Below are 19,195 nucleotides of genomic sequence, written 5' to 3'. Positions count from 1 at the left end.
ATAAATATACCAATTTTTATTACTAGGCAAAAATTCTAACAAACCAAAATTATTGCAGCAAACCGAAATTTTAGACAATTCATATATATATTTTAGTTTGTTGTTTATTCTATTCTTGACATAACAATGGCAAACAATAGACCATAGTTTTTGAACAATACTTGGGTTCACTCCTAGGGATGAACCTCTTCATTCACCCCCTAACAAAATAAGGCAATAAAATCTGTATACATTATTATAAAATGAAAAAACTTAAATCGCACTTTAATAAACCCAAACCGACATATATAAAATCTAAACCCTAACCATCTCATTTGTGAACCCAAACCGATATATAATTTCGTTCTACTTATAAAATCTAAACCCTAATCATCTCATTTGTGAACCCAAACCGACATATAATTTCGTTTTAATTGTGAAATCTAAACCCTAACATCTCATTTGTGAACCCAAACCGACATATTATTTTGTTCTACTTGTAAAATCTAAACCCTAACTATCTTATTTGTGAACCCAAACCGACATATAATTTCATTCTAATTGTAAAATCTAAACCCTAACCACCTCATTTGTAAACCCAAACCGACATATAATTTCGTTTTAATTGTAAAATCTAAACCCTAACCACTTCATTTGTAAACCCAAACCGACATAATTTTATTTTAAGTTTAAAAATCTAAACCAAGCCAATATTTAACTTTCCTTAATTAAAAGTATACAGAATTTGTTTTCTTAATTTGGTTTGCTTTTTAATTTAATTTAAATTTAATTTTAAAATAAAATATTAGATAGAAGATTCTGATTGGCTGAGAGAAGAGGGGGTGAATGGATAGGTTCACCCCCTAGGGGTGAACCTAAGTATTTTTCATAGTTTTTTGTATCTCATAGAATTGGTTATTCTTTAGAATAATCTATTTTTTAGTTTACTAATGAATCATTTTGCAAAAAATGATGGTTTTTTGTAATAATTTTTTTCCCAAAAAAAATTGTTGTAATCGTTTTAAAAAAAAAATATATTTGTTATAAATATGTCTTTATAGTTTATACTACTTAAATTCTTCTAGTGTTGGACATCTAAGATTTTTTAAAATAAATTTTTTATTTGAAAGTTCTTCATATATAAGGGTTTTGCGAAATGCATGGTTAGTGTGATAGATATATAACAATTAAAGAAAATTTAGCAAACCACTTTTTTCAGACCAAAAACCCCGAACCAAATCCAGACATTCAGACCTGTTTATTACCATGTTTTACCTGATTATTAACATGATTATTATTAATTTATTTTTATTTTATTTTATTTTGACATTAAACATGATTATTTGTAAATTAAGTATTTGACTTTAGTAGATACTCTACTTTTTTTTATTAACGTTAAATAAGAAAGCCCATATAAAAGAGGCCTATTAAAGCCCACATATGATACGTTATTGCAGCCTTTATATATGAATCGAGTTCGTATATTCCTGCTCTATCAATTTTCTTCCTCCGCATCATCAAAAACGAGTAACGGACTCGCCATAACAAAAATATCGCCGGAGACGCAGCTCCATTCGCCAATTATCTTACACCGGGATTTTTTCACGGCGCTGTTTGTCTTCCCTCCGTCGCGTACAATTGTAACCTTCTGAGGAAATCACGATCTGATAACAATCTTGGGAGAGCAACAAAAAGAAGAAGATCAATATGGGGAATGGTAACAGTCTCGATCTTAGGGATTTTTTTTTGTTTTGGCTTAGTAAATCGAATTATGCGGTCAGTCATTTGGGATTTTTGATGTTTCAGGTGAAAGAGGTAGACCTAACAAGAAGATGAAGTACGCTGGGAAGGTTCGTGTTGAATATTTTCATCATCAATGCTTGTTAGTGTGTGTAATTGTCGTCTTCAGATGTATTGGTTTATTATGATTTAAGGCGTTTCAATGGAAGTATAATGTGATATTAGTGTTAAATTCTCAGGATGATCAGAAGATGAAGAACATCCAAAACGCTGAAGATTACTATGATGATGACCCTAATGAGGGTTCTCGTGATGGTAAAATTGATTACTCTCTAGCATAGTTAGATAGGTAAATTTTGGAACAATATTGAATAGAGTATTATAATGGGGTTTGAAGGTGAAGGAGAGGAGAAGAAGAGGGATTTTACAGATTTGGAGTTGAAGCCAGATCATGGGAACAGGCCTTTGTGGGCTTGTGCTGATGGAAGGATATTTTTGGAGACGTTTTCTCCTCTCTATAAACAAGCTTATGATTTCCTTATCGCCATTGCTGAACCTGTTTGCAGGTCCTCATCTTACATGTTTGTTTTAGAGATTTCGATTTTGTTTTTGATTATATCAATGTATACAAGTTATGATTTTGGATCTGATTTTCAGGCCAGAGTCAATGCACGAGTATAATTTAACCCCACACTCGTTGTATGCTGCTGTTTCCGTTGGTCTTGAGACAGAAACTATCATCTCTGTTTTGAATAAACTGTCTAAGACTAAGCTACCCAAGGAGATGATTGATTTCATCCATGCTTCTACTGCTAATTATGGTAAAGTGAAGCTGGTTTTGAAGAAGAACCGTTATTTTATTGAATCCCCATTCCCAGAGGTAAGTTATCCAGACTTATCCTCTTTCTTTCTATAGTTTTGTGTATTGGATTTTTGTTTAGTTTTTCTGTTGGTTTTGCTCACTCTTTAAAGATAAACAATCTCAGGTGTTGAAAAGGCTTCTCAGCGATGATACTATAAATCGAGCTAGATTTTCTTCTGAGGTACGATAGATATACATACCATGATTTTATTCCCGTAGGTTCTCTTGGTTTCGTCTTCAAATTATAAGTTCTCTTGAACTATGTTTCTGTTGGTAGATAAACTCATTATCCTTCTCCTTAAGCTTATTGATTCATGGAATGTGGAGTTCATTTTTCTTATACCTATATGACTTCTCCTCAGTATGTCGAACCAACTTGATTTAACTTTTTTATGCTAGCCATATTATGACGGTGATGGATTTACGATTGGAAAAACAAGCGGTGAACTTGAGGCTGGACCCGGAGAGCTGTTGAATGAAGCAGAATTGGCAGCAGCAGCAGAAGAGAAAGAAACTCACTCGTTTGAGATAGACCCTTCACAGGTGATGAGTTGTGTTGATGAGTTGGTAGTGTTGTATGATCTTTACTTAACTTGTGATGTCATGTTCTTTTGCTCTTGGTGTGTAGGTGGAGAATGTGAAGCAGCGTTGCTTGCCAAATGCCTTGAATTACCCTATGTTAGAGGAATATGACTTCAGGAACGACAATGTGAGTAACATATATTACACTAAGGCCAATTTTTACTTACCAGCGCTGCAGGTCTGTGATTGTTAATAACTTGCTGGTGTCCCTCAGGTTAATCCTGATCTTGACATGGAACTGAAGCCCCATGCACAACCGAGGCCATACCAGGAAAAAAGTTTGAGCAAAATGTTTGGGAATGGTATAACTGTCCACATATTTTTTCTTAGTAATTCAGTTATATGGCGACTGTTTAATTGATATAGAACGTCTCTTAGATATTTAGATTTGTACTTTCGTACAGTGTTCTGATCTAGCTTCATTTTGGAACTCCTAATAGATAAGTATCTTTGTAATTTCTCCTGAAAAATTGTGACTGATCTAGAATCTTGATTCTGAAGGACGAGCAAGATCTGGGATTATTGTGTTGCCTTGTGGTGCTGGTAAATCTCTAGTTGGGGTTTCTGCAGCGGCTCGTATAAAGAAGAGTTGTCTTTGTTTGGCGACGAATGCTGTCTCGGTGGATCAATGGGCATTCCAGTTCAAGTTGTGGTCTACTATAAGAGATGACCAGATATGTCGTTTCACTTCTGATAGTAAAGAACGATTCCGTGGAAATGCTGGTGTTGTTGTGACAACCTATAATATGATTGCCTTTGGTGGTAAACGATCTGAGGAAGCAGAGAAGATTATAGAAGAAATGAGAAACAGAGAGTGGGGGTTGCTGCTCATGGACGAGGTAATCAAAAAGTTCTTAATTTGACGTGTCTTTAAAGTGAAGTTAGTGTTTGCTAGTAGTTTCTTTGCGGAATAGTCATATGTGGTTCATCGAGAAGGTGTATCCAGTGTTGAGCCCGTGAATGTTCTCTATAAACAATTAGTTTCCATTCAATGCTTAACTTTTCAAGATTTATGTTTTCTTTATAGGTGCATGTGGTTCCGGCCCATATGTTTAGGAAAGTTATCAGCATCACAAAATCTCACTGCAAGCTAGGACTTACAGGTAACTGAAAAGTTCATTTTACTGGAAAGTTATCAGCATCACAAAATGTGTTGTACTTCAGTTGCAGAAGCTAAGTCTCTTTTTTTGGTCTTTTTTGTTCAGCCACCCTTGTGAGAGAAGACGAAAAGATTACAGACTTGAACTTCCTTATTGGCCCGAAACTATATGAAGCCAATTGGCTAGATTTAGTTAAAGGAGGCTTTATTGCTAATGTTCAGTGTGCTGAAGTATGGTGTCCTATGACCAAAGAGTTTTTTGCAGAATATCTGAAGAAAGAGAACTCCAAGAAAAAACAGGTTCATTAATATCTTCGCATTGTTCTCCATTTTCCTCGGCGATTTACTGGAAAAAGAAATCTTAGATAGTTTGCTATCTGATTGTATGTTTGTTTCATCTAACACTAGAGTCCATAAATTTTTAGTCACCTTTAAATATGGTAAACATCAATATTAATAGTGCAAATGCTCTAATAGATCACCCTGTAATTGTCTATGGAAACCTCTTGACATTTACATATCTTGTCTTCTGGTATCTGCAGGCGCTTTATGTCATGAACCCTAACAAGTTCAGAGCCTGCGAGTTTCTGATTCGATTCCATGAACAACAACGTAAAGATAAAATCATTGTCTTTGCAGACAATCTTTTTGCACTTACAGAGTATGCAATGAAACTCCGGAAACCGATGATTTATGGTGCAACCAGGTTCGTTAAAGAACACCTCTTTGAGAGCACATTTGTTTATGTTTCATTCAACTTACAATCTGATAATTCTCTTTGTTCAATATGTAGCCATATTGAACGAACCAAAATTCTCGAGGCTTTTAAAACCAGTAAAGACGTGAACACAGTCTTCCTATCAAAGGTATGAACATTGTTTCCTTCATTGTAGAAATTTGTCCATTCCATGTTCGTTAGGGAACCTAATTTCGGTTTGTTTTCTTTAACCACACAGGTTGGTGATAACTCTATAGATATCCCTGAAGCTAATGTGATTATTCAGATATCGTCACATGCTGGTTCTAGACGTCAAGAGGCTCAACGTTTGGGTCGTATCCTTAGAGCTAAGGTGTGATTATCTGTATATACTCATTACATTGGCTCTCTCGTAGATCCTCTTGTTGGCTGGATCCAACAAGTTTTATTTCTCGGTGATCAAAACAGGGAAAACTTGAAGATAGAATGGCCGGTGGAAAAGAAGAGTATAATGCATTTTTTTACTCGCTTGTTTCGACGGATACACAGGTAAATCACTAGTTTGGGTGAAGTAGAGAATGAAACCTATGTGTCTCTAGTGAATAGCTAGCTGATTTAAGGATTGTTAATATGTTTGGAATTGCAGGAAATGTATTATTCAACGAAAAGACAGCAGTTCTTGATCGACCAAGGTTATAGCTTCAAGGTAATAACAAGCCTACCACCTCCGGACGCTGGTTCAAGCTTGAGCTACCACAGTCAAGAGGAACAGTTGTCTCTTCTCGGAAAGGTGTTGAATGCTGGAGACGATTTGATTGGTCTAGAGCAACTCGAAGAAGACACAGACGGAATGGCTCTGCAAAAGGCGAGACGAACCATGGGGTCGATGAGTGCAATGTCCGGTTCAAAGGGAATGGTCTACATGGAATATAACTCAGGCCGTCACAAATCTGGTCAACAAATCAAGAAACCTAAAGACCCAACCAAACGACACACTATCTTCAAAAAACGTTACGCGTGAAAAGAGTAAGCTTTTCGAGAGTTTATTCTGCCCATTTTTTTTCGGCGGTATGTTTCGATTTTTAACTTTTTTTTGCTCTGCAGAGCTTTACTTTGTAGTTAATACATATCTTACCTAACTTGGGTTATTTTTGTTTTTTAACAGCTGATTTCACTAAGAAGTTGTAATGTGGTCGACTGGTACAAGAAAATGGGGAGCATAATGAAAGTTTACAAACAGATGATGATATGGAAAATTTTCCTAGCATATTGCAGTTTCGAATAAATTTTTTCAATATGTAAGATTTTTTTAAGAGGCTAAAAAAAAGAGGGGGATTGGGCTCAAATTGAGAATATTTAAGCCCATATAAATAGGCCTATTAAAGCCCATATTTGACCCGTTATTATTTGTAGCCTTTTATAATATATGAAGTCCGGGTTTTGCATCTCCTGCTTAAGATTTTCTCTTCCTTCTTCAGATAATAAAACCAGTAAACCGACTCCGCCATACCCGAACCCGATACCGGATCCGAATCAAAATCCGCCGGAGACGCAGCTCCCTTGGCCAAAATAGCTTTCACGGCGCCGGTTGTCTTCTGAGAAATCGCGAATTGATAACTTCATTTGGCAAATACAAGACATAATCTCTAAAATCGATCCTTCTAGAGGAGCAAAAAGAAGAAGAAGAAGAAGATCAATATGGGAAATGGTATTAAGCTCGATCTTACTGCTTTTATGCTTAGTTTATCAAATTATCCGGCTAATAATGGGGAAATATTTGATGTTCACTGTTTCAGGTGAAAGAGGAAGACCGAACAAGAAGATGAAGTATGGTGGGAAGGTTTGTGTTGAGTTTTTTTCTACAAATGAATGTTTCTATTTTAGTATAGGGCTCTTCAATGGTAAGTTAGTGTAATTTCTATTGTAAAAAAAAAAAAAAAAAAAATCTCAGGATGATCAAAAGATGAAGAACATCCAAAACGCGGAAGATTACTATGACGAAGCTGATGAAGATTCTCGTGATGGTGAGTTGACTGACTACTACTCTCGCTGTATTGGTGGCACTCATTTACATTTTGGAACTTAATTTGGATGGAAATTGTAATGGATTTGAAGGTGAAGGTGAAGGAGAGGAGAAGAGGAGGGATTTTACTAAACTGGAGTTGAAGCCAGATCATGGGAACAGGCCTTTGTGGGCTTGTGCTGATGGAAGGATTTTCTTGGAAACGTTTTCACCTCTCTATAAGCAAGCTTATGATTTTCTTATCGCCATTGCTGAACCTGTTTGCAGGTTCTCATCATTACATATTTGTTTTAGAGATTTCGATATTGTCTTGATTATATCAATGTACAAGTTATGATTTTGGATTTGATTTTCAGGCCAGAGTCAATGCACGAGTATAATTTAACTCCACACTCGTTGTATGCTGCTGTTTCCGTTGGTCTTGAGACAGAAACTATCATCTCTGTTTTGAATAAGCTGTCTAAGACTAAGCTACCCAAGGAGATGATTGATTTCATCCATGCTTCTACTGCTAATTATGGCAAAGTGAAGCTGGTTTTGAAGAAGAACCGTTATTTTATTGAATCCCCATTCCCTGAGGTAAGTTCACCAGACTTATCCTCTTTCCTCTAGTTTTGTGTATTGGATATTTGTTAAAGACAAACAATCTCAGGTGTTGAAAAGGCTTCTCAGTGATGATACTATAAACCGAGCTAGATTTTCGTCTGAGGTATGTTGAACTCCTCAATGTAGTGCATTATGTTTGCTGTTCGTGGTGTCAAGATTTTATCTTTGATGGAAATACATACCATGATCTGTTGTGCTCAACGGTTCTTGGTTCCGTTTTTAAATTTTAAGTTATCTTGAACTATGTTTCAGTTGGTCGATAAACTCATTATCCTTCTTCTGAAGCTTCTTGATTCATTGAATGTGGAATTCATTTTTCTTATACCATTGTATTCTCCACAGTATGTCGAACCAACTAAGATTAACTTTTTTGGTAGCCATATTATGGCGGTGATGGATTCACGATCGGCAAAACAAGTGGTGAACTTGAGGCAGGACCTGGGGAGCTGTTGAATGAAGCAGAATTGGCAGCAGCAGCAGAAGAGAAAGAAACTCACTCATTTGAGATAGACCCTTCACAGGTAAGTTTCTCCTGATGCTGCTGACAAATATTTGTGTTTACGAGTTTGATCTTTACTTAACTCACGGTGTCAAGTTCTTTTGCCCTTGGTATTTAGGTGGAGAATGTGAAGCAGCGTTGCTTACCAAATGCTTTAAATTACCCTATGTTAGAGGAATATGACTTCAGGAACGACAATGTGAGGAAAAAATATGACACTCCAGGTCAATAATTGCTTACAAGATGATTTGCACTGCATGTTTGTGATTGTTAATAACTTGATGGTCTCTGTTAGGTTAATCCTGATCTTGACATGGAACTGAAACCCCATGCACAACCAAGGCCATACCAGGAAAAAAGTTTGAGCAAAATGTTTGGGAATGGTATAACTGCCTACATCAACAATTTTTTTTCTTAGTAATGCGGTTATACGGTACTGCTAAATTGATATTGAACTTAGATAGATAGATTTGTACTTTCGTACAGTATTCTGATCTAGACATCATTGTGAACTCCTAACAGATAATTATCTTTGTAATTCTTGAGATATATTGTGACTGATCTAGAATCTTGATTCTGCAGGACGAGCAAGATCTGGAATTATAGTGTTGCCTTGTGGTGCTGGTAAATCTCTAGTTGGTGTTTCTGCAGCGGCTCGTATAAAGAAGAGTTGTCTTTGTTTGGCAACGAATGCTGTCTCAGTGGATCAATGGGCCTTCCAATTCAAGTTGTGGTCTACTATAAGAGATGACCAAATATGCCGTTTCACTTCTGATAGTAAAGAACGATTCCGTGGAAATGCTGGTGTTGTTGTGACAACCTATAATATGGTTGCCTTTGGTGGTAAACGATCTGAGGAATCAGAGAAGATTATAGAAGAAATGAGAAACAGAGAGTGGGGGTTGCTGCTCATGGACGAGGTAATCAAATAGTTCTTGATGTGATGTGCGTTTTTTAATTAAAGTTAGTGTTTGCTGGTAGTTACTTTGCGGAAAATTCATGTGATTCATCAATGTGTATCCAGTGTTAAGATGAGCCTCTGAATACAAACGAAAAATTTCCATTCAATGCGTGACTATTTCAAGATTTATGTTTTTTTTTATAGGTGCATGTGGTTCCGGCCCATATGTTTAGAAAAGTTATCAGCATCACAAAATCTCACTGCAAGCTAGGACTTACTGGTAATTAAACGGTTCATTTTGACATACCATTCTATTTGTTTACCTCAGTTGCAGAAGCTAAGTCTCGTTTTTGGTTTCTTGTTTAGCCACCCTTGTGAGAGAAGACGAAAGGATTACAGATTTGAACTTCCTCATTGGTCCGAAACTATATGAAGCCAATTGGCTAGATTTAGTTAAAGGAGGCTTTATTGCTAATGTTCAGTGTGCTGAAGTATGGTGTCCTATGACCAAAGAGTTTTTTGCAGAATATCTGAAGAAAGAGAACTCCAAGAAAAAACAGGTTCATGAATATGAACCCTTTTTGCATTGTTCTCTGTTTTCCTCAGCAATTTTCTGGAAAGAAAATATGAGATTGTTAGATATCTGATCTTTATGTTTGGTTCTTCTGATGTACTAGAAACTTGAAATATATTAAGCATCAATATTTGGAAAATGCTTAATAGAATCACCTGGGAATTGTCGACTATAGAAGCTAGTAAACCTCGACAGTTGTTCTGACATGTACATATTTTGTCTTTTGGTATCTACAGGCACTTTATGTCATGAACCCTAACAAGTTCAGAGCCTGTGAGTTTCTGATTCGTTTCCATGAACAACAACGTGGGGATAAAATCATCGTCTTTGCAGACAATCTTTTTGCGCTTACAGAGTATGCAATGAAACTCCGGAAACCCATGATTTATGGTGCAACCAGGTTTGTTAAAGAAGTTATATTGGAAACACAAATTTGCGTTTTCACTTAACTTCCAATCTGAGATAAATCTCTCTACACAATGTGTAGCCATATCGAACGAACCAAAATTCTCGAGGCCTTTAAAACTAGTAAAGATGTGAACACAGTCTTCCTGTCAAAGGTAATATCATGTTTCCTTCATTATAGAAAATTGTCCGTTCCATGTTCGTCAGGGAACTTAATTTGGGTTTGGTTTCTTTGATTGCAGGTTGGTGATAACTCTATAGATATCCCTGAAGCTAATGTGATTATTCAGATATCGTCACATGCTGGTTCTAGACGTCAAGAGGCTCAACGTTTGGGTCGTATCCTTAGAGCTAAGGTGTGATTATCTGTATATACTCATTACATTGGCTCTCTCGTAGATCCTCTTGTTGGCTGGATCCAACAAGTTTTATTTCTCGGTGATCAAAACAGGGAAAACTTGAAGATAGAATGGCCGGTGGAAAAGAAGAGTATAATGCATTTTTTTACTCGCTTGTTTCGACGGATACACAGGTAAATCACTAGTTTGGGTGAAGTAGAGAATGAAACCTATGTGTCTCTAGTGAATAGCTAGCTGGTTTAAGGATTGTGAATATGTTTGAAATTGCAGGAAATGTATTATTCAACGAAAAGACAGCAGTTCTTGATCGACCAGGGTTATAGCTTCAAGGTAATAACAAGCCTTCCACCTCCTGACGCTGGTTCAAGCTTGAGCTACCACAGTCAAGAAGAACAGTTGTCTCTTCTCGGAAAGGTGCTGAATGCTGGAGACGATTTGATTGGTCTAGAGCAACTCGAAGAAGACACAGACGGAATGGCTCTTCAGAAGGCGAGACGAACGATGGGATCGATGAGTGCAATGTCCGGTGCAAAGGGAATGGTCTACATGGAATACAACTCCCGTAACAAATCGGGTCAGCAATTCAAGAAACCTAAAGACCCAACCAAACGACACAATCTCTTCAAAAAACGTTTCGTGTGAGTGAGACAAGAGAGCTTTGGAGAGTTTGTTCTGCTCATTTACGGCTGTATGTTGTGATTTGTAACTGTTTGTTTGTGCTCTGCAGAGGTTTACTTTGTAAGTTAATGCATATCTTACGTAAGAATGATTATAACTTACGGCTTCTTAAATCTACTATACAGTCATCGTTGTGCTTATTTTCACCAACTATATGGATTTATATTTCTTATCTGAGTTTTATGAATTTATCAATGAATCATCTTGAAAAAAATAATAACAAATTTGTTTGAAAATAAGACTTCAGAAAACATCTTTTAGGCTGACAAGTCTTTGTCTTGCCTGTAGAGTAGCCCTTTTTTTTTTTGTTTATTGAAAACAATAACGAAGAAACAAATAAACACATTCTGAAATATGAGGCTAGTCTGCAATCGTGGAGGAAGTTGGTAGGATACCCCGACAGCAAATATGTATAAAGATAATTTGATTAATGAAACAAAATGAATATTAAGTGCACACAAAAAGAAAAAAAAAATTTGAATGAACATTAAGGTTCGTCCCACGTAAGAGGAATATTACTTGTTAATAATTCATACTCCTATGTGTATTTTCTTTTAAATTCCTCTGTATTTTACTACTATTTTATAATGTATACACCTTTTGTGTTATTCTTTAACAAAGGTCTGTGTAGGTAGCAGCATATTGACCACTTTTTCAACGACATTTATTAAATTTGTCAGGCTTTGCCAAGCTTCACGATCACAAAACTTCAAATGCCAACTCCTCATTGGTTGCAAAGAAAAATAATAATTTTGGTGTGTATCCCTATCATGCTAAGAACATTTTCTATCTTATAAATCGTAAATATAAATTAATACCTTATCAAAGAATATAAATTAATAAATCTAAATGTAAGGATTTCTCTGGTATATAAAATAAAGTCGATGTAATTATCAAATTTGTTTGTTTGTGTCTCTCTCTTTTATATCTCGTCAAGTGGAGCATAACAAAGAGAATAAGTAAACTATTTTCCGTAAAGAAGGACCATATTTGAGCTCAAATCATCATCACTTCCTTTAAGATCACAATTCACAGAAAGTTATATTTTGACACATCACACTTCCTTTTTTGTCAACAACAAAAAAAAAAAAAAACAAACAAACAAACTAATCCAGAGTGCTACATTTTTTTCTTTTTGTCAACCAGAATGCTACATTTTAAAGAGCGAGTATTAGTAAATTAGTTTGTACGTAGAACGTTCACCGGGAAACTATTGATCGTTAAATTCAACAATTTGCAATACCTTGTGTAGTCTTGTCATCTTGTGCTCGAATATTAGAACCGACGAGGAAGAGTATAATTTTTTATATTTAGGCTAATAATTGTCAGAGTAATCACATCTATCTAATCTGTTATGAAATGCAATTGATCAAGCTGTTGTTATTTAAAGAAAAAAAATTATGAATACTAAAATTACCTGTAGATGGAAAACAACACTCTAGTACGTACAACAATTAGATAGAAGAATTTTAATGAAAATATAATGCGGTTGGTCAAAAAGATAAAACTTTGGAATCATGCTTTGGTTAGTTGATTATATATTATCATTACCCAATACAGAAAAGTATTATTATTTCCCCCATTAACTATATATGGTACACGAAGAAGAATCTATATATTAGATTCCCTTACCAATTTAAAGTAAGGTTTATTATTTTCCTTCCTATTATTATGTTTTGTTAACTCAGCTTGATAATAATATGTATGTATATGAGTCTTTAACCTCACCCGAAAAACAAAACTTCAAAACAAAAGTCATAAGATCAAGATTTATCACTACACTGCAAACATACCACATGTACATTCTTAAACATATGTACATGAAATATAAGATAAGAGAGAAAACGAACCAAAAAAAATCTGATACGTTTTGAAATTTATATGAATTGAAATACTCATCAACTGATAATCTAACACACAAATCATGTCATATCCTAGAAAGAAGAATTTCTCAGATCTTTTTTATTTTATTTTTTGAACTCGAACTTGATCTTTCTAATAGGCTTGAGCTTTCTTGAGATTATGTCCATGTTACAACCTCACTAGTATGTTTTTTAGTATATGGTGGGATCCCTTCTAAACTATTACAAACCTTTTATCATTATGTGTTTTCCATAAACATGAAGAAACACGCGTAAATGAACTATGCTCCACGTCTCGATCTATGTATCCTCATCATGTTGTTAATAAGAAAACAAATTTTGTGTAAACTGATGGCTTTATGTGAATTCATGGCTCTCTACTGATTAATGATTGATATCAAACCTATGATATTTAAGACACCATCAGCCAAAGAAAGAGGCAATGCTTATGATCCAAAAATTAATGGGACCAAATATTAATAACTCAATTGGTAAAGAAACCTATGATATTTAAGACACCATCAGCCAAAGAAAGAGGCAATGCTTATGATCCAAAAATTAATGGGACCAAATATTAATAACTCAATTGGTAAAGATTCTCAAACAAAGTCTACAAATTGCCGGTTCAAGTAACGTTCAAAAAAATACTATATAAAATATTTTGATATTTGACATGCGAATATATACGTTGTTAAGCTCAGAATCTCTTTATTAAAAAAAAAAAAGGGAGCATTTACATTATTTGAAAATATTTACTAATTGTAATAAAAGTTTGTCAGATTTAAGATTGAGAATTGTATATAAATGACACGAATGCCATAATGTAATGGATTTATGTATCTATAAATGTTACAATATTCGAAGACTATTTATTAATGCTCATACTTCATCTTTTTTTTACTTATTTGTCTATATATTGCTTTTCTTGATGAGATTGATTGTACAGGTGTAGTTTCCTCTTATCATGGCATCTCAAATATTCTTGTAAGCTATAAAAAATTATAGCCTTTGTTTTATTTTGTTTCCTCGATTTTCCACAACATGATTTGTAGAAATATATCTGACTGGAATTATCGAGAAAACTGCCTTTTAGAAGCATCAAGTAAGTAAGTCTTTTATTTTATAGCTTACGGGGGAAAAAATAGAAATGAAGATGAGAATTTTATCAAGACTTCCATGTACAATATCAAACATTTTGGTCAATGTCATTTTTCCCATTTATTTTTCTCGTTTGTCACAATTCCATAATTGAAATACCATTATATCTTTCTTTTTTTTAACACAAAATTAAAAATTTAACACAATTTTTTTTTCCATAAAACAAATCTCTCTCTCGCCTCATTCTAATGCTTTACTTTTCTGTTTTTCCATCTTCATTCTCTCTCAATTTTTCATCTTCTTCTATCTCAGTGTTTCTTAGTCACAAACAGATCTACCGAAACCTCCATCTGATCCGTTTGCCTTTACCATGGCAGGTGAAACCGCTAAACCTAATTCCAGAATTTTTATACCCGATCGCAGGCAGACAAAATTGCAGGTCTGCAACTTCGGTGGATCAGATCTAGCCGGCCAAGTTTTTGTCAATCCCTATTATGTCCTTCGTTCTCTTTAGTAGACTATATATATTTGGTAATGTGTTTTGTGTCTTTTGCTAACAATAAAATTTGTCCACACTTAAGTCTGCAAATCTGATGTTCGGTGGACCAGATCATAACGACCAAGTTTTTGTCTACCACTATCAAACTTGTCTACACTGCAGATCTCCAGATCCGGTGGACCAGATCCAACCGACCAGGTTTTTGTTTACCACTATAATGTCCTTCTATCTTTTCAGTGGACCATATCCGTTTGGTCATGTGTTTTGTTTCCATTGCTAACAAAAAAACTTGTCCACACTGCAGGTCTGCAGATACGGTGGACCACATCTAGTAGCCAAGATTTTTTGTCCATGACCATTATGTTCTTTGTCTCTTGAGTGGGCCATAGCCAAAGTTTAGTATGAAGATTCATGTCCACTACTAACTGGAAAACAATGTCCACACTACATATCTGCAATTCCGGGAGACCAGATACAACAACCAAGGTTTTTGTCCACCACATTGTTGCAGAATGATGAACAACATGTTTACAAACAATTAATGTCAATCTTGATTTATTTTCAAAACCTTAATTGTAAATGTTAATAATCAATAATTTAATGAACGAGTATTTTCGTCTTTTTCATACATGGCACAAAATTGAAAATAGCAGTTTTGAAAATGAAAATTAGAAAGTGGCATTTTCCACAATTTTTGTTTGAAAAATTGCATTTCTAATCAAATTCCCAATGAAGATCCCCTTAAGCTAGTGCTAAATTATATATTCGGGGAAAAAAAAACTATTGAGCTAGTGCTAAATTTTTAACCAACCAAACAAGACTAGTGTAGATTAATTCCAAATTTTACAATTAACATATGAATATACAATGTGGTAACTTAACGTGTACTTCAATTAAATTCAATTTTATATCGATTAATCGAGCCAAACCACTGGTTTTTTTATAAAGAAACAACTTGATTTAATTTAACTCAAACACTAAAAAAGATAGTACAGTATATTGATTATTACTAAGCTAGTGAGTGACATATAGGGGGAACATGCCACCCAATACTTGGATCTTTTTGAAACTTGAAGCTACTTTGTGTGCTAAGTCATGATTAGTAGTAATATTTATCTATTGTATAATTGTTGTGTTTCAATAATTTATTATTATGGGCTAATAATTATGTCCATAGGATTTGAAATCACTTCACAATTAATATTTAAAATTAGATTATGAATGAATGAATCCTCCTTGGAAGTGCTATTTTCCAGTCCCTTTTTTTCCCTCCACGATGGAAAAAGAACAATTTAAAATACAAGAAAAAAAAAACATGTGAGCTTCTCCGTTTCTTCTTTTGTTTTCTTTCTCTTTTCCGATATATTAGAGAGTTCTATTCAGTCAAATTGCCAATTATGTTAAAGGTGCATTTCCTGAAGTGTTCTTAATGATAAGAGTTACATTACCTTTTAGCTCTATTTATATATACAAATGGAATGTATATTTAATAAACAAAATAATATATTAGTACTGTATATTTTAATAGATTTTAAGTAATATTTTGTAATAAAAATATGAAATTATTTTAGAGATGAAGACATTTTTAAAAAGTGGTATCGAAAAAATAGTATATTTAAAATTCCCTGATTTAATGAATTTATTATAGGCGAGAACAGAAATACTGCATTTTAACGTTTGGTAAAACATTATGCAGAATTTCTCGATTGATAGCATAATCACATAAAACGTCACTATGTATTATGTGTGTTAGCATTCAGAATCTGAATTGTGATTGGAGATAAGGATATAATAGCTTTTTTATTTTGTTTTGGACATCAAAGTTTACTGGGTTTTTTCTCCATTTGCACCGAGGTGAAAGTCGAATTATATTCGAGCACATAAAGTATACCAACATATGTGACTGAATCACCTAGCTGTACAGCTCCTCAACGTAGTGGATTAATTTTTAAATCTTGATTATGAAAAACATAGTTTTATGTGTAGTTTTTGACGGTAGACCTCATATTTGTGGTATTTTAGGGTTTCCGAAAAACTATGCATGCAAAATAACAATGAGTTTTTTTTCTTTGCTTTCGCATCATTCATGCACGTAATCACTACGTACTAATCGTAATCGGTAATCATTTCTCATAAGCCATACTCGTTTAGTCGTTTATATATCATTTTGTTATAATTCTTACATTATAGGGACTTTATTCAAACTGCATCTGCATAAACTAATACAGTATATTTTTTGCTTAAAACGTCAAACCAAAAAAAGACACATACATATGGTTTTTTATTCTATTAATGGTCGATCGAAATAATGTATATATTATTAATGACAAAATAAATCAGTTAGGGTTTGTGAGCAAACTTTTTTCTCCACAAGAAATTTGATGTCGATTTGTATATTCAGTGGGTCATTTGACTTTAGGTAAATGTTATAATTCCTTAAGCTTTTCGTGCACTAACATGACCAAAGAAGATCTTGATCCTCTATGGTTGGAATAATTAAAAAAATACTATTATAGTTTCATGATAAAAGAGCATCAAAAATCGAATTTTCAGTCCACTAATCAAACTTATTATAAAAATTGACATCATATAAAAGAATCTTCTATCCGGGTCAAGGATTTTTGCATAAGCTGACATTAAATTATTAAATTCGAACACTCGCACGAAACAGGTAAGGCCGTAAGAACAACTGACAAGTCATTTTCAATACAGAAAAAAATAACAAAAAACTGAACTCGACTGAACTATATCAGTTTTTTGTGCACTAACAATACAATGTAATTTATTAGTATATGTTACATTTTTCTAAAATATATATCTGTTTTATTGTTGTTTTCTTTGATGCAATAATATACAATACAATTAAAATGATCAACTGAACTCGAGTTATGTATCAGAAATTTTCCATTCAGATGAGTCTTTCAAAGAAAGTGAAAAAAATATTGAACCCTTCGTCTTATAAGAGTCTTTCACCAGAAAAAGGTAGAAGAAGCTGAGTATTGCAAAAGAGGCTGTTGCACCATAAAGCTGCTCATAGTCATAGAAGCTTCCTGATCTTTCTCATGCAGCCCATCCAATTTCTGCCACCATTATTTCAATACATAAGAGATCAAATTTTTATTGATCATAACATACTTTGACAACTATACTATACTATACTATACTATACTATAATGTTTTTCTTTGCAATTAATTTTATTTATGATGAAAAAAAATATTTATGATATACACAAAAACTAGTTTTATGAATATGATATATATATACCCAAAGGTCGGAGTCATCGTCTTCAATGTTGGGGATTTCTACAACTTCGTCATTGCGTGCGAATCTACCACGTATTCGAGGTCTACTGTCCGCCAATGTTTTCCGGCATGCATACTATTTTTTGTTTCCATCCAAAACACGAAAAAAAAAGGTTGTAACCAAAAAATATGAATACAAAGCCATCAATTTTTTTAAAAAATGTAATGATAATATTGTTACCTTAATAGTTTTGGTAAAGTTTCTCTGGTTTCGTTTAGCTCTATACTTTGATATTTTCTCTTTACGTTCTTCTGCACTATAACGCCCTACCTTGAAGTTATTATGTTCCTCGGATACGGTCGAGTTCTCCGACGATCTCTGCATTTCGAAATTGTTCTGAAAACCAAAATAAAAAAAAAAAAAAAAATCAAATCTTTTAGTATAATTACATACAGTGCAACGTAAAAGAAAAAAAAAACAGAGCAACAAAACAGAGACCTGTAAATCTCCTGTGCTGTAGACTCGTCGCATCTGACCGGAAAAGAAGGGATTTTCCGGCGAGCTTAAGGTATTGTAATGAAGATTTGAAGAATCCATTACCGGAATATTAAACGGAAGCTGATTTGGTTTCCCATCGACCGAGTTGCTGCTAAAGCTTCTCTGCATATATCTCCCTGCATTCTCTATTGCACTGTAGCTTCGTGCCATTGACGACGTCTGATCGAAGAAGTTCTCTGTTTTGACGGCATCGGAGATTTGGAAATCTGAGAAGCTTGGATACATTCCGGTGGGAATTTGCTGAGAGAGAGTTAAAGTTCCGAGAAGATCACTTGGAGGAGATGAAGAGAGGATGTTTTGTGGGGTGAAATGGTCAAAAATGCTGAGAGATTCGTCAACAGAGTAGAGTTCGCTATTACAGAACAGATCTGTAGTTGTTGTTGTTGTGTCTGAAGAAAACATTTCTGGACTTGAGTTTCGGAATATTGAAGAGGAAGATGAAGATGAACCATCAAAGATATAAAGATCTGAAGAAGCAGCCATTTTTATTTTTGTAGTGGTGAACAAGTAAGTAAAAATACTCTGTTTATGTTCTGTTTCTTGATGTGTTTTTGGTTTACCAAAAATGGCAAGTAAAAATTCGAAATTTTTTCACAAAAGATGTGTTTTTTTTTAGGTTCTTTGGTTTCTCTGTTTCAGAACCAAGACATGACAGGTGAAGTTTCTTTTGTCTGGTGGGCGATGTTGTTGTATTTATAACGGTAGAAAATATGAGTTTTATTAATACATCCTTATATGTTTTTGATTTTTACGGATTGGCATATAAGGTTTTGTATTATTACATTTTGAACCCAAAAAGCTAACGTCCAAATAGTTTTATTTTTTAGAATCTACTTGGTCTCTCTGTCTTTTTGATGTATGATGTGTGCAAAAGCTCCTTTTGGTTGTTGTTATATTACTATTCAATTCTTACGTTTTAGAATCCAATTC

At 34.2% G+C, this 19,195-nt stretch overlaps 3 protein-coding genes across 8 annotated transcripts; 2 read left to right on the top strand and 1 right to left on the bottom strand.

Annotated features, from left to right (window-relative positions):
• The first annotated feature begins 1,468 nt into the window (after window positions 1-1,468).
• LOC104730045 (general transcription and DNA repair factor IIH helicase/translocase subunit XPB1-like) lies at window positions 1,469-6,198 on the top strand. 2 transcript variants are annotated; one of them, XM_019236210.2, is made up of 18 exons: window positions 1,469-1,696; window positions 1,786-1,829; window positions 1,959-2,034; window positions 2,117-2,285; window positions 2,377-2,599; window positions 2,706-2,762; window positions 2,981-3,124; window positions 3,210-3,290; window positions 3,378-3,465; window positions 3,665-4,002; window positions 4,191-4,266; window positions 4,369-4,562; window positions 4,805-4,968; window positions 5,056-5,128; window positions 5,219-5,332; window positions 5,428-5,508; window positions 5,606-5,985; window positions 6,125-6,198. In XM_019236210.2, exons 1-17 carry the CDS (start codon window positions 1,687-1,689, stop codon window positions 5,978-5,980), a joined length of 2,307 nt encoding a protein of 768 aa, XP_019091755.2. In that variant the 5' UTR covers window positions 1,469-1,686; the 3' UTR covers window positions 5,981-5,985; window positions 6,125-6,198. The 2 variants fall into 2 exon arrangements, with proteins under 2 accessions (XP_019091755.2, XP_087334519.1); XM_087478393.1 differs by having other exon boundaries at window positions 5,606-6,027.
• On the top strand, window positions 6,124-11,176 carry LOC104730021 (general transcription and DNA repair factor IIH helicase/translocase subunit XPB1-like). 5 transcript variants are annotated; one of them, XM_087478390.1, is made up of 18 exons: window positions 6,124-6,257; window positions 6,438-6,667; window positions 6,756-6,799; window positions 6,911-6,983; window positions 7,075-7,249; window positions 7,339-7,561; window positions 7,635-7,691; window positions 7,966-8,109; window positions 8,206-8,286; window positions 8,383-8,470; window positions 8,670-9,007; window positions 9,193-9,268; window positions 9,355-9,548; window positions 9,799-9,962; window positions 10,050-10,122; window positions 10,210-10,323; window positions 10,419-10,499; window positions 10,597-11,176. In XM_087478390.1, the coding sequence occupies exons 2-18, from the start codon at window positions 6,658-6,660 to the stop codon at window positions 10,966-10,968; spliced, it is 2,307 nt and encodes a 768-aa protein (XP_087334516.1). In that variant the 5' UTR covers window positions 6,124-6,257; window positions 6,438-6,657; the 3' UTR covers window positions 10,969-11,176. The 5 variants fall into 5 exon arrangements, with proteins under 5 accessions (XP_087334516.1, XP_010447387.1, XP_010447402.1 ...); XM_010449085.3 differs by lacking the exon at window positions 6,124-6,257 and having other exon boundaries at window positions 6,369-6,667; XM_010449100.3 differs by lacking the exon at window positions 6,124-6,257 and having other exon boundaries at window positions 6,388-6,667; window positions 7,081-7,249.
• Window positions 11,177-17,216: 6,040 nt separating this feature from the next.
• On the bottom strand, window positions 17,217-18,934 carry LOC104730065 (uncharacterized). The gene is made up of 4 exons (XM_087479741.1): window positions 18,206-18,934; window positions 17,948-18,103; window positions 17,729-17,842; window positions 17,217-17,543 (listed from the first exon to the last, which is right to left on the bottom strand). Exons 1-4 carry the CDS (start codon window positions 18,746-18,748, stop codon window positions 17,433-17,435), a joined length of 924 nt encoding a protein of 307 aa, XP_087335867.1. The 5' UTR covers window positions 18,749-18,934; the 3' UTR covers window positions 17,217-17,432.
• Window positions 18,935-19,195: the final 261 nt, after the last annotated feature.

Source organism: Camelina sativa, chromosome 12 (genome assembly GCF_030686135.1).
Source record: "Camelina sativa cultivar CO46 ecotype springtype chromosome 12, ASM3068613v1".
NCBI classification, from domain to species: Eukaryota; Viridiplantae; Streptophyta; class Magnoliopsida; order Brassicales; family Brassicaceae; genus Camelina; species Camelina sativa.
The sequence above is the reverse complement of the archived record's forward strand: the minus strand, read 5'-3'. Positions and strand labels throughout refer to the sequence as shown.

Bases quoted from the DNA above. Each gene is read 5' to 3' on its own strand.
- LOC104730045 (XM_019236210.2), top strand. The intron at 3,291-3,377 runs GTGAGTAACATA...GGTGTCCCTCAG, and splicing joins ATGACTTCAGGAACGACAAT to GTTAATCCTGATCTTGACAT. The intron at 4,267-4,368 runs GTAACTGAAAAG...TTTTTTGTTCAG, and splicing joins CTGCAAGCTAGGACTTACAG to CCACCCTTGTGAGAGAAGAC.
- LOC104730021 (XM_087478390.1), top strand. The intron at 6,984-7,074 runs GTGAGTTGACTG...ATGGATTTGAAG, and splicing joins TGATGAAGATTCTCGTGATG to GTGAAGGTGAAGGAGAGGAG. The intron at 9,549-9,798 runs GTTCATGAATAT...TGGTATCTACAG, and splicing joins AGAACTCCAAGAAAAAACAG to GCACTTTATGTCATGAACCC.
- LOC104730065 (XM_087479741.1), bottom strand. From the start codon at position 18,748: ATGGCTGCTTCTTCAGATCTTTATATCTTTGATGGTTCATCTTCATCT. The intron at 18,104-18,205 runs GTCTCTGTTTTG...TTTGGTTTTCAG, and splicing joins ACAGCACAGGAGATTTACAG to AACAATTTCGAAATGCAGAG. The intron at 17,843-17,947 runs GTAACAATATTA...AACAAAAAATAG, and splicing joins ACTTTACCAAAACTATTAAG to TATGCATGCCGGAAAACATT.